Below are 11,245 nucleotides of genomic sequence, written 5' to 3'. Positions count from 1 at the left end.
AAGAAAAAGAAAACCATGAACAGAAACCAAGAAGAAAGTGATATTGGAGTGACTAACTGTAAGAGAACACGAAGAGCCTCTGACAAGACAAAGACCATACACTTGGCCATTGATATAAAGCATCCTTCACTTTACTTTGCTTTCAAACAGATTAGGGTTTTCATCTTTCAATTTCATCTTTCAATTTCATCTCATTGCTTCCTCATGAAGAAATCTTTCTACCCTAACTCCTCCCCGACGTCTCAGGCCACTCATCCCTGTCTTGATTTTCACCCACAATGGAGGCCGCGCTCATACCCACGTGCACACGCGGCACGCGTCCACCGTCCGCCGGAGACTTATCTAAAGGTGAAGCCTTATTTTAAGGTGGAGCTCCGCCTCGGCCTCCGTCCTTCCAGCCGCGAGGACATCGAGACCCTGATCAAAGACTGCAAGCACAAGGAGCAGTCTTTTACCTTTTACCCTGACGACGAGGTCGCTGCCGTGCTCAGTTACAAGAATTGGGAGGAGGCGTGCGACGCGGCCGTTTGGTTCTGGGAGACGCTGCTGTTGGAGAAACACGATTATACGCCGGAGCTGGACTCCAACGCTTCGGTGACGGACAGTCTGGATGGTCGCCTTCGAGTGCTGTTCAGGAGTCACGTGATGAAGGTGATGGAGGGGAAGGAGGTTAAGCGGTGGGTGGAGGAGAGTGAACGGTTGTCGAAGGAAATTGAGAGGGTTTCACGTTTGCGGAGGAATCGCTGGCATTTTAGCTCTACTAACCGCAATGTTGACCCGAGGAGAGGGCTCGTTGATGAGAAAGACCAGGTTGAAAGGAGGTTGAAGGAGTTCGACTCTGCGATGGATTGTATACTGAAGCATCTGGCTGAGGGCGCTGACATGGAGGGTGCCGACGTGGAGGTGGAGGATCGTCGGAGTGTGAATGTGTTGAAGTTTGATGGACGTTGTGATTGGAAGCGCATTCACTGCCTGATCAGAAGGGAGTGTCGGAGACTGGAGGATGGATTACCCATTTATGCTTATAGGAAGGATATTCTTCGGGAGATACATGATCAGAAGGTATATCTTTCTATGGCAATTTCAATTAATTCTTGAAACCATAATCATTGGAAGGAGAAATATTTTATAATTTGTAACTTTATTTTACATTATTGTTTTACAGTTCTAATTACTTGGATGATGTTTACATGCCTGTGTAACGGATTAATTTAAAAGCAATTGGTTTTATTTAAGCAATGTATTAAATTGCGAATGCGGTTGTAGAGTGAGAGTGTTGTGGACAATTCCGCTGGATATTGTGGTCAAATGAGGTTGCGATTTTGGTCGTCTAAATCCTGTAAATCTTGAGATTGCCACTAAAATACTTGTTGCCAACTGTTTTTTGAAATCTTGATTCTAGATGAAATTTAATGACATTGTAGTAGGTCCTACACCCTGTTTATGTGCCCTGTCTCAGAACTTAATTTGAAGCCAATTAGTTTTTAACGATGTCTTAAATTGCGGTTGTAGATGGAGTGAAATTGTTCATAAATGCTTTCTTATTTGTGGTTGTGTTGACCCCACAAACATTGAACTTGCTCGGAAATTGTGGCCAAATGTGGTTGCAATTGTGCTTGCATAAACACGAATAGCCCTGACATTGTGGCTGAATAGCAGTCGATAACTCTTTTCTGAACGCTGTAGGTGAAATCTAATAACGTGATATCATATTCTATACCTTTCTGTGATGCTTATGTTTCTTGAAGGGAGTGTTGCCTTGTTTGGCAGGAATACGTTAATGGGAGTGTTTGAAAGTCCCATGTTACCCACCTCAATCATTGGGTTGTGGTTTATGTACTAGTTGGGAGAAATCTTTTAATATCAGTTGGTTTTAGGATTAAATCTAACACTCCTATACTTATGTATTTTAACTTTTATTGTCATTGGACTCTAGAAACTGTGATTCTATTTAGAATTTATATATCTTACTTTTTTGATGTTATTCTAATTAGTATATATACAGATGGTGGTATTAATTGGAGAGACTGGATCTGGTAAGAGTACACAGTTAGTTCAGTTTCTAGCTGATTCTGGCATTGGTGCTGATGAATCCATTGTATGCACCCAGTCTCGCAAGATTGCTGCCAAATCAGTGGCTCAAAGGGTCCAGGAAGAAAGCAGTGGGTGTTATGAAGGGCAATCAGTCAAATGTTCTACGTTTTCATCCTTGAATGAGCTTGATTCCAAGATAATATTCACGACAGATCACTGTTTATTGCAGCACTACATGAGGAATGATAATTTGTCTGGGATCTCGTGCATCATAGTTGATGAGGCTCACGAGAGGAGCTTAAATACAGATTTACTGATGACTTTGTTGAAGAATTTACTTCATAGGAGGGATGATATGCGGCTTATCATTATGTCTGCTACAGCTGATGCAAATCAGCTATCTGATTACTTTGATGGTTGTAGTATTTTTCGTGTGCTTGGGAGAAGTTTTCCAGTGGATATCAAATATGCTCCTCCTCACCATGCTGGGTATTCTGGTTCTTCTGTTGTCGCCTTGGATGTTATGGATGTTGTCAGAAAGGCAACAGAGGTTCACAGAACAGAGAAAAATGGAACTATCCTTGCCTTTTTGACCTCTCAGTCAGAAGTAGAATATGCTTGTGAGAAATTTAAAATAATACCCTCTGCAGTTGCCCTGCCCTTACATGGAAAACTTTCATCTGATGAGCAATCTCGTGTTTTTCAGAACTACCCTGGAAAGAGAAAAGTGATATTTTCAACAAATCTTGCGGAGACATCACTGACAATTCCTGGTGTTAAGTATGTGATTGATTCTGGTTTAGTTAAAGACTGCAGATATGATCCTGGCAGCGGGATGAATGTACTTAAGGTGTGCTGGATTAGTCAGAGCTCTGCTGATCAACGGGCTGGTCGTGCTGGGAGGACTGAACCTGGTGTGTGCTATAGGCTGTATTCAGAAACTGATTATCAATCAATGGACCTAAATCAAGAGCCAGAGATTCGGCGAGTTCATCTTGGTGTAGCAGTTTTGAGGATCCTGGCTCTTAGAGTGAAGAATATTCAGGATTTTGATTTTGTGGATGCTCCAAGTTCTAACTCTATTGATATAGCAGTCAGGAATCTAATTCAGTTAGGAGCAATTGAGATGAAAAACGATGGTCTTGATCTAACAGCAGAGGGTTGGTTCCTTGCTAAATTGGGAATTGAACCCAGGCTTGGTAAACTTATTCTTGGCTGTTACAAACATCGTTTGGGTAGGGAAGGTCTTGTTCTGGCTGCTGTGATGGCCAATGCTTGTAGGATATTTTGCAGAGTTGGCAGTGAATTTGAAAAACAAAGATCCGATTGTCTTAAAGTGCAATTTTGCCATTGTGATGGTGACCTCTTTACTCTTCTCGCTGTGTACAAGGAATGGGATGCTTTGCCTTGGGGAGAAAGGAAAGGATGGTGTTTCAAAAACAGCATCAATGCTAAGTCCATGAGGAGGTGCCAAGACACAATTTTGGAGTATGAAAGTTGCCTTGAGCGTGAACTTAAAATTGTTATTCCGAGTTATTGGCATTGGGACCCTTATACACCCTCTAGTTATGATAAGAACTTGAAGAGGGTTATACTGTCCTCACTTGCTGAGAATGTAGCCATGTACTCTGGCTGCAATCAACTAGGTTATGAAGTGGCACAAACTGGGCAACACGTTCAACTGCATCCTTCATGTTCATTGCTTGTTTTTGCTCAGAAACCAAATTGGGTGGTTTTTGGTGAGATTCTTTCAATCTCTAATCAATATTTGGTCTGCGTGAGCACATTTGACTTTCAATCATTATATGACCTTTGCCCAGCTCCCTTGTTTGATGTATCTAAAATGGTGGAGCGGAAGTTGCAAATGAAGACACTGTGTGGTCTTGGCTGTATTGTTCTCAAGAAATTTTGTGGAAAAGCCAACTGTAATTTGTTGGCTCTTGTTTCACGTATAAGGAAAGCTTGTTCAGAGGACCGTATCTACATTGAAGTGAATGTTGACCAGAATGCAGTCTACTTATTTGCCTCTTCAAATAATATGGATACAGCCCTTGCGTTGGTTAATGGCGCTCTAGAATTTGAGAGAAAGTTGTTACGTGCCGAATGTATTGATAAGTTTTTGTATCATGGGTCTGGTCCTTCACCTATCGCTTTGTTTGGGTCTGGTGCTGAGATAAAACATTTGGAACTTGAGAAACGTTCCTTGAGTATTGAGGTATGTCATGCAAACATAAATGCAATTGATGACAAGGAGCTCTTAATGTTTTTAGAGAAGAATACCTCTGGTAGCATCTGTGCTGTGCACAAATCTGCAGGCAATATGAAGGATGAAGATAAGGAAAAGTGGGGCAGGATAACTTTTACGTCCCCTGAATTTGTCAAAAGAGCCACTGAACTAGATGGACACGAGTTTTGTGGCTCCTCCTTGAAAATTTTCCCTTCGCAGTTGGGAGGGGATAAAACATTTTCGTACACTGATGTTAAAGCAAAAATTTGTTGGCCTCGTAGGATTAGCAGGGGATTTGCCATAGTTAAATGTGATATAAAGGATGTCAATCATATATTGAGAGATTTCTACAACCTTGCAATAGGGGGAAGGTATGTTCGATGTGAAGTTGGCAAAAAGAGTATGGACAGTGTTGTTATAAATGGGCTTGGCAAAGACCTCTCGGAAGCTGAAATACTGGATGTGCTAAGAACTGCTACAAACAGAAGGATTTTGGATTTTTTCTTGGTGAGAGGGGATGCGGTTGGAAACCCACCATGCAGTGTTTTGGAAGAGGCACTCTTGAAGGCAATTTACCCCTCTTTGCCCAAAAGAAACCCGCACATTAGTTCTTGCCGGGTTCAGGTGTTTGTACCTGGGCCTAAGGATGCCTTTATGACAGCTTTAATCAGTTTCGATGGAAGATTGCATTTAGAGGCAGCAAAAGCTTTGGAGCATATTGAAGGAAAGGCGTTACCTGGATGTCTACCATGGCAAAAGATAAAGTGCCAGCGGTCGTTTCAAAGCTCCTTGATATTTCCAGCACCAGTGTTTCGTGTGATTAGGGAACAACTGGATGGAGTACTTGCAAGCTTCAAGAATTTAAGAGGTATAGGCCAATTTTTCTTTTGTGTGTAAGTTACAACTCATTTTCCTGATGGTAAGCATTTTAACTCAAAAATCTTACACAGCTGGTACAAAATGTATTTTATTTTTTGAAAAATATTTTTTATTCTTTAGAAGTCTGTATCTGGTCTAATAATTATTTTTTTAATTGCTTTAGTTCTGGGATTCATGTAGCCAACCTCACTCAATGGATTAATAAAGCTATTATAATTCTTGTAGACAGTTTAGCATTTGCAGCGTGTTTAGTTAGTTTAAATCCCCTTCTTCAAAAAATGGACTAAAGAATGAGTTACTTTAAATTCAATATATATTGTTGAATTTTCATTGTTGTTTCTCTTCTCTTTTTAAATGTTTCGCAGTAGTTCAGCCATCTATGTATGTGTTAAATTTTAAATGTATGTTCACTGGCAATGGGTGCAATTAGTTTTTGATAAACCAAGGTGGAAGAAATAGAAATTTGGTAGAAACAAATAAAAATAAACAAACACTCTTTGTTGTATGGATGAGAACAGGTGAGAGGTTTCTCCTCCTGGGGGTTCCCCCCTTCACAAAGGATTTTTCCTTTTCACACTATTAAAATTACTCTATAAATTCCGCTAGTCTGATTTCTCCCTTGGCCGACCCTTCTCAAGTCAAAGTATTCGATTCGAAACATGGATTGATTTTTTATGAAGGGGGCCGTTGGTGTTTGTTGTAAGCTACATATTTATATTGTGAGATAACTTCAATTGAACAATGTCAAGTGTTTTCTTATTACAATATGACATCTGACAATCATTGTTTTTCTTGATTAAGGTCTTGAGATCGAGGAGGACAGGACATTTAATGGTTCCCACCGAGTCAAGATAACTGCGAACGCCACAAGGACAGTGGCAGATGTCAGAAGACCTCTGGAAGAACTATTAAGAGGGAAAATCATTGAGCATGACAGTCTCACTCCTGCAGTTCTCCAGCTCATGATGTCCAAGGATGGCTTTAATCTTAAAAACTCATTGGAGCAGGAGACAGGAACTTATATTCTTTTTGACAGGCACAACTTGAATTTACGTGTGTTTGGTTCCCCAAACAAGGTTGCTTTGGCTCATGACAAGGTGATTCAATCCCTCCTTTCTCTACATGAAGAAAAGCAGTTAGAAATCCATCTGAGAGGGAGGGATTTACCTCCTGATTTAATGAAGCAAGTGATTAAGAACTTTGGACCGGATCTGCATGGACTGAAAGAAAGGGTACCTGGAGTAGATCTTAAGCTCAACATAAGACGCCATGTAATCAGTCTTAATGGTAGGAAGGAGTTGAAAACCAGGGTAGAGGAAATAATTTTTGAGATTGCTCGTTCATGCCATCATTTGGTTGGGACGTTTGATAATGATGGTCCTAATTGCCCGATTTGCTTGTGCGAGGTTGAGGATCCATTCCAGCTTGAAGGCTGTGGTCATTTGTTCTGCCGGTTGTGTCTGGTGGAACAATGTGAATCTGCTATTAAAAACCAAGGCACCTTCCCAATATGTTGTACTCACAAGGACTGTGGAGATCCCATCCTGCTTACAGATCTGAGATCTCTCTTATTTAGCGATAAGTTGGAGGAACTTTTCAGGGCTTCTTTGGGAGCAGTCGTGGCTACGAGTGGGGGAACTTACAGGTTTTGCCCTTCTCCAGACTGCCCCTCAATTTATCGAGTTGCAGATCCTGGGACTGCTGGTGAGCCATTTGTTTGTGGGGCTTGTTATTCAGAGACATGTACCAGGTGCCACTTAGAGTATCATCCTTACCTTTCATGCGAGAGATATAAAGAGTTCAAGGAAGATCCGGATTCATCTCTGATGGAGTGGCGCAGAGGCAAGGATGAAGTTAAGAGTTGCTTGGCGTGTGGGCATGTAATTGAGAAGGTGGATGGGTGCAACCATGTTGAGTGCAAGTGTGGAAAGCATGTGTGTTGGGTTTGCTTAGAGTTCTTCGGTGGTAGTGATGAATGTTATAGCCATTTGAGAAATGTGCACACGACTATAATATAATAGCTAATAGCCATTTGGTTTACCATTTTTCTGAGTTATGTAAATTTAGCGTAGCGGTATATAACACTGTATATGGAAGTATCAAAATGTACAGCTTTTTTCAACTATTGTATATATATACATATCTATCTCGCAGCAGTTCCGCTTCTTGTATATATAATAAGTTGCATCGTGTATGTTGGCTGTAACTTTTCTGCAATGCACGCTCAACATTTGTTTTTTCAAAGCAGTTCAATGAGGCTGCAATTGTATTGAATCTATTAAATGAGCGAAAAGAGAATTGATTACATCTCGAAGAGGACGATATGATATAATTGATTGGTTACAAAGTGTTATTTGTGTGTAAGTAATTATAAAGCAAAAATTGTATATGCAATTCCCATTTGCAGCAGAGGGTCTAATTACAAATAGTATCTGCAAGAAAGGGCGGTGGTGACTCCAATTCCAAAGGAAAGAACCAAAGCCAGAAGCCATGCAACACTACCAGTTTCTTCTCCGTGTCCATTTCCCATGGATGTCCCTTCATCTCCCTCTGGCTGTTGACGCAGCCAAAGGGATTTTTGCAGGTGCAGAAGTTGAAGCTCAAGCAATCTCACCTGTTGGCGATATGCAAACAAGTGCATGGACTCCCCCAACAGAACAATTTTAAGACACTCCCTCTCTTTTTTCAGAACTGCAGCCTTCTTTTCTGCCTCCCTGGCCCTTGTCTGAGATGCTTGCAACGCCTTCAGAATCTCCATTTTATTCCTTTCATCACCGCCATTTTCCATCCTGTAAGCACCACAGTCTTTCCTATCATCCTCTTCTCCTTTGCCTGCAATGTCATATACCCTATTCATGGAAAATATCACACTCTTATCTGGAAGACCCGTGAAAAACTTGGAAGGTGGAGGAAGATCACAGTTCTGCATGAGGTCAAACCCCGAAGGCGAAGGCTTGAGAGAAATTGTGAAACCCATAATTTCCTTTTCTCTTCTTTGAGTTTGGCTATCCTTCTTCTGCTGTCCCCCCATGAAAAATCCAATCCTTTTGTGATTATGAAGGTGGAGAATATCAAGTAAGCAGTTTGAGGCGTGGAAGCAAACGGTAGTTGGTATGTGAAGTTGGTGATGGTGTGGGAGCATTGAATTCAAGCTTCATAAAAAAAAATGGCAGTAATTTTAGAGATTAAGAATTTGATTGTTGTCTAAGTTTGCTTCTGATTCGTTGGTTCCAAAAATTCCTTGCTTGCGTGTTTCGTCCAAATTAAATTAAATTACAACTTGCCACACTCACAAGAAATTTTTTATTCTCATCACACTTTTTCTTTCTATCATTCAACCCTCCCTTTTAATACACAATACCGACCACACTTTGTGGCCAGATGGGTTAATAAATTATTATAGATTTAAAATATAAAACAAAATACGACATTTGCCTTTTGTTAGACACGGAAATTGTCTTGATTCTCCTATTGCTGGTGTATAATTTTTCTGACCTACATCTTGAAGAAATGATTGAGAACCCAAACCTAAGAAATGTTCAACTTTTCTTCTCTGACTAAACCAATTATTTAAAATTTATTTTCAAATGGTGATTTAATATTAAGAATTTAAGATAAATTTTGGAAAATTTAAAAGCATTAGTTTAAATTAATTTTTCTTGTTAAGATGCTAAAATTTCTATAAAACTATAGCTTAAGTTGTTTAAAGACTGCCATTTTTGGGTTCAAGGGGGATTGCTTTCCCTTAACAGCCTTTTTAAAACTTTTTCGTTTCTTTACAAAAATTTCAAAAATTCAATAATATTAATTTAGGATGAAGGTCTATCTATGCTAACGAAATGAAAATAAAATGCTATTAAGTAACCAAAGGAATAAAAAAACAAAAAGAGGAAATATTCCGTACAAATTAAAATCTTAAATTGTTTTATATTTTATTACATATTTTACACATTTTTGTTTCAAATTCAAGAAAAAAAAAATTATAATTTGTTTACAGTTTTTTTTCAGCTTTAACTAATAGTTGACATCATGAACTATTTTTTAACTTTACAATTGTCCTTCATTTTAATTGGAAAATTCTTATTAACTTTTTTTTAATTTACATTAGAGATAACAAATGACAATTAATATAATCAAATAATTCCACTACATACTAAATTGTGTTCAATTTTTTTATATTAATATTCTTATACAGTATTATCAGTTGTTTTAATTTGATGACGTTTATAATGCATTCATATTATACTTTTGGGTAAGTAAATTAATGATTGTTTATATGTCCTAGCACTCAACAGTCTGTGGGCCAATTTCTTTACAATTTTGGGCTTGTTGTTAGTTCCTGTACCACTTTTTTCTTACTGCACCCCATAGGTATCATGAAATGGCAGTTTTACCCTCCCTCTTCTCCGTCACCGGCCTGCAGCAGAGGGCGAACCTGAACACACACGTTCCTCTTCATCGGAGTTCATCTTCGTCGAGGAGGCCCACCGCAAGCTCCGTTCCTGGTGCGATGCGATTACAGCTACCTGACCGGAGCCCTCAATGACGCCTTCACATCGGAGAAGCGAATCGCAACCGGACCGCAGCTAAACTAAAACATATTAAAGGAGAAGAATACGAACAATCATTGGAAGAAATCAACCATTAAAATTAGGTTTTGATAGAATAACGAGAAGTACGAACTATAATGTAGTTATAAATATACTATCCTAGGAAGTACAAAAATAGCTTTTATATAATTGTGATTTAATATTACACCATAATTGTTTAAAGACAACCTGAAAATAATATATTATAAAAAATTGTTTGACTCAGAAAAATCTTTTAACATTTTAATCTTTAACTTCAAGTATAATTATACTTTCTAACATCTTTCTAACGTAATTTGAATGCTCAGTGAGAAAATCCCGATCAGCATGAAGTTTGAACACAGAGATATAATCACACGGACAACAAATTACCTTTCTATAACGTCCAACCACATAAGATAACACGGAAACGACCCGACAAAAGTCCGTTGACTTGGATCCGAGGAATGTGAAAATTGTCCCATCAAAGCTTGGCCAAAATTTGACATGCACAAAAAGTCTACATAAACTCTGGGGAGGACTTCAAATTTTCCATGCTTGCGTCTTTTTTGTTCTAAATTTTTTCATGACGAGTTCCCATTCTAGAAAACTATGTTTTCCCTTTCATGGCTCAATCGATGTTGCTACCATGAATAGGAGAATCCAAACCAGTTACAGTCCAATAGCTTCTCCTCTTCCCTCAGTAACTCCACGTTCATTTCCGTGGTTTTCACCACCCCTCCTTGATGGAGAACACGACCACCTAAACCTTGCATCCATCATTATAATCGGCCTAGGTAGCACAGCTTGTGTAATTATGTTTCTCATCACCTTGTCCAAAATCCTAAAGATCTATTATTTAAATAGATACAACGTTAGCAGAAGAAACCCTCCAATATTATTTGACGTTCGAGGAGATTCTCCTCCCTTTTCCGATGACGAGGAACAGGAGCATGTTATCAGGCAGCACTCCATACGGCTCAGCCCCACAGAGGGTCTCCAGCAATCAACCATAGACTCCATCACAGTTTACAGATACAGAAATAACGAAGTTTTGGTTAAAGAAACTGAGTGTCTTGTTTGCCTCGGTGAGTTTCAACAAGAAGAGAGTCTGAGACTGTTGCCAAAGTGTAGCCATGCTTTCCACCTCCCTTGCATTGATGCCTGGTTGAGGACACATAAAACCTGTCCCTTGTGCCGCACCCCTATTGTTCATGATGCTGTCAGTGCTGATGGTGAAACTGAGTCTGATTCAAGTCTTTCTGATATGATCCAGGACATGGAAGAATGCAATGGTAGTGGTGTTTTGAGGGTTGGTAATGAAGATTCTAGTGGTGATGGAATTGAAATTTTGTCTGAATTTGGTGAGGTGAATGGTGATTATTCAGCTCCAATTAGTCGTGCTTCTGATGCTGATACACAGACACAAGAATTTGATGATGAAAATGAACCCAAAATGAAGAGGTCTTTCTCAGTGGATTCATATGTTTTGTTTCTACAATATAAAAAGCTTAGACAGACGAAAATTGGTGATTGA

The 11,245-nt window shown here is 39.4% G+C and overlaps 3 protein-coding genes across 4 annotated transcripts; 2 read left to right on the top strand and 1 right to left on the bottom strand.

The window, feature by feature from the left end:
• Positions 1-7,334, top strand: LOC106756078 (ATP-dependent RNA helicase DEAH12, chloroplastic). 2 transcript variants are annotated; one of them, XM_014638337.2, is made up of 3 exons: positions 1-1,062; positions 2,006-5,129; positions 5,942-7,334. In XM_014638337.2, exons 1-3 carry the CDS (start codon positions 16-18, stop codon positions 7,156-7,158), a joined length of 5,388 nt encoding a protein of 1,795 aa, XP_014493823.2. In that variant the 5' UTR covers positions 1-15; the 3' UTR covers positions 7,159-7,334. The 2 variants fall into 2 exon arrangements, with proteins under 2 accessions (XP_014493823.2, XP_022634562.1); XM_022778841.1 differs by having other exon boundaries at positions 956-1,062; positions 1,995-5,129.
• Positions 7,335-7,389: 55 nt separating this feature from the next.
• On the bottom strand, positions 7,390-8,443 carry LOC106756079. The gene has a single exon (XM_014638338.2). It carries the CDS (start codon positions 8,280-8,282, stop codon positions 7,560-7,562), a length of 723 nt encoding a protein of 240 aa, XP_014493824.1. The 5' UTR covers positions 8,283-8,443; the 3' UTR covers positions 7,390-7,559.
• A 1,914-nt stretch (positions 8,444-10,357) lies between these two features.
• Positions 10,358-11,245, top strand: LOC106753422 (RING-H2 finger protein ATL54). Its single transcript, XM_014635234.1, has one exon. The coding sequence runs from the start codon at positions 10,358-10,360 to the stop codon at positions 11,243-11,245; it is 888 nt and encodes a 295-aa protein (XP_014490720.1).

Source organism: Vigna radiata, chromosome 2 (assembly GCF_000741045.1).
Source record: "Vigna radiata var. radiata cultivar VC1973A chromosome 2, Vradiata_ver6, whole genome shotgun sequence".
In the NCBI taxonomy this organism is placed as follows: Eukaryota; Viridiplantae; Streptophyta; class Magnoliopsida; order Fabales; family Fabaceae; genus Vigna; species Vigna radiata.
The sequence above is the reverse complement of the archived record's forward strand: the minus strand, read 5'-3'. Positions and strand labels throughout refer to the sequence as shown.

Bases quoted from the DNA above. Each gene is read 5' to 3' on its own strand.
- LOC106756078 (XM_014638337.2), top strand. From the start codon at position 16: ATGAACAGAAACCAAGAAGAAAGTGATATTGGAGTGACTAACTGTAAG. The intron at 1,063-2,005 runs GTATATCTTTCT...GTATATATACAG, and splicing joins GGGAGATACATGATCAGAAG to ATGGTGGTATTAATTGGAGA. The intron at 5,130-5,941 runs GTATAGGCCAAT...TTCTTGATTAAG, and splicing joins AAGCTTCAAGAATTTAAGAG to GTCTTGAGATCGAGGAGGAC.
- LOC106756079 (XM_014638338.2), bottom strand. From the start codon at position 8,282: ATGCTCCCACACCATCACCAACTTCACATACCAACTACCGTTTGCTTC.
- LOC106753422 (XM_014635234.1), top strand. From the start codon at position 10,358: ATGAATAGGAGAATCCAAACCAGTTACAGTCCAATAGCTTCTCCTCTT.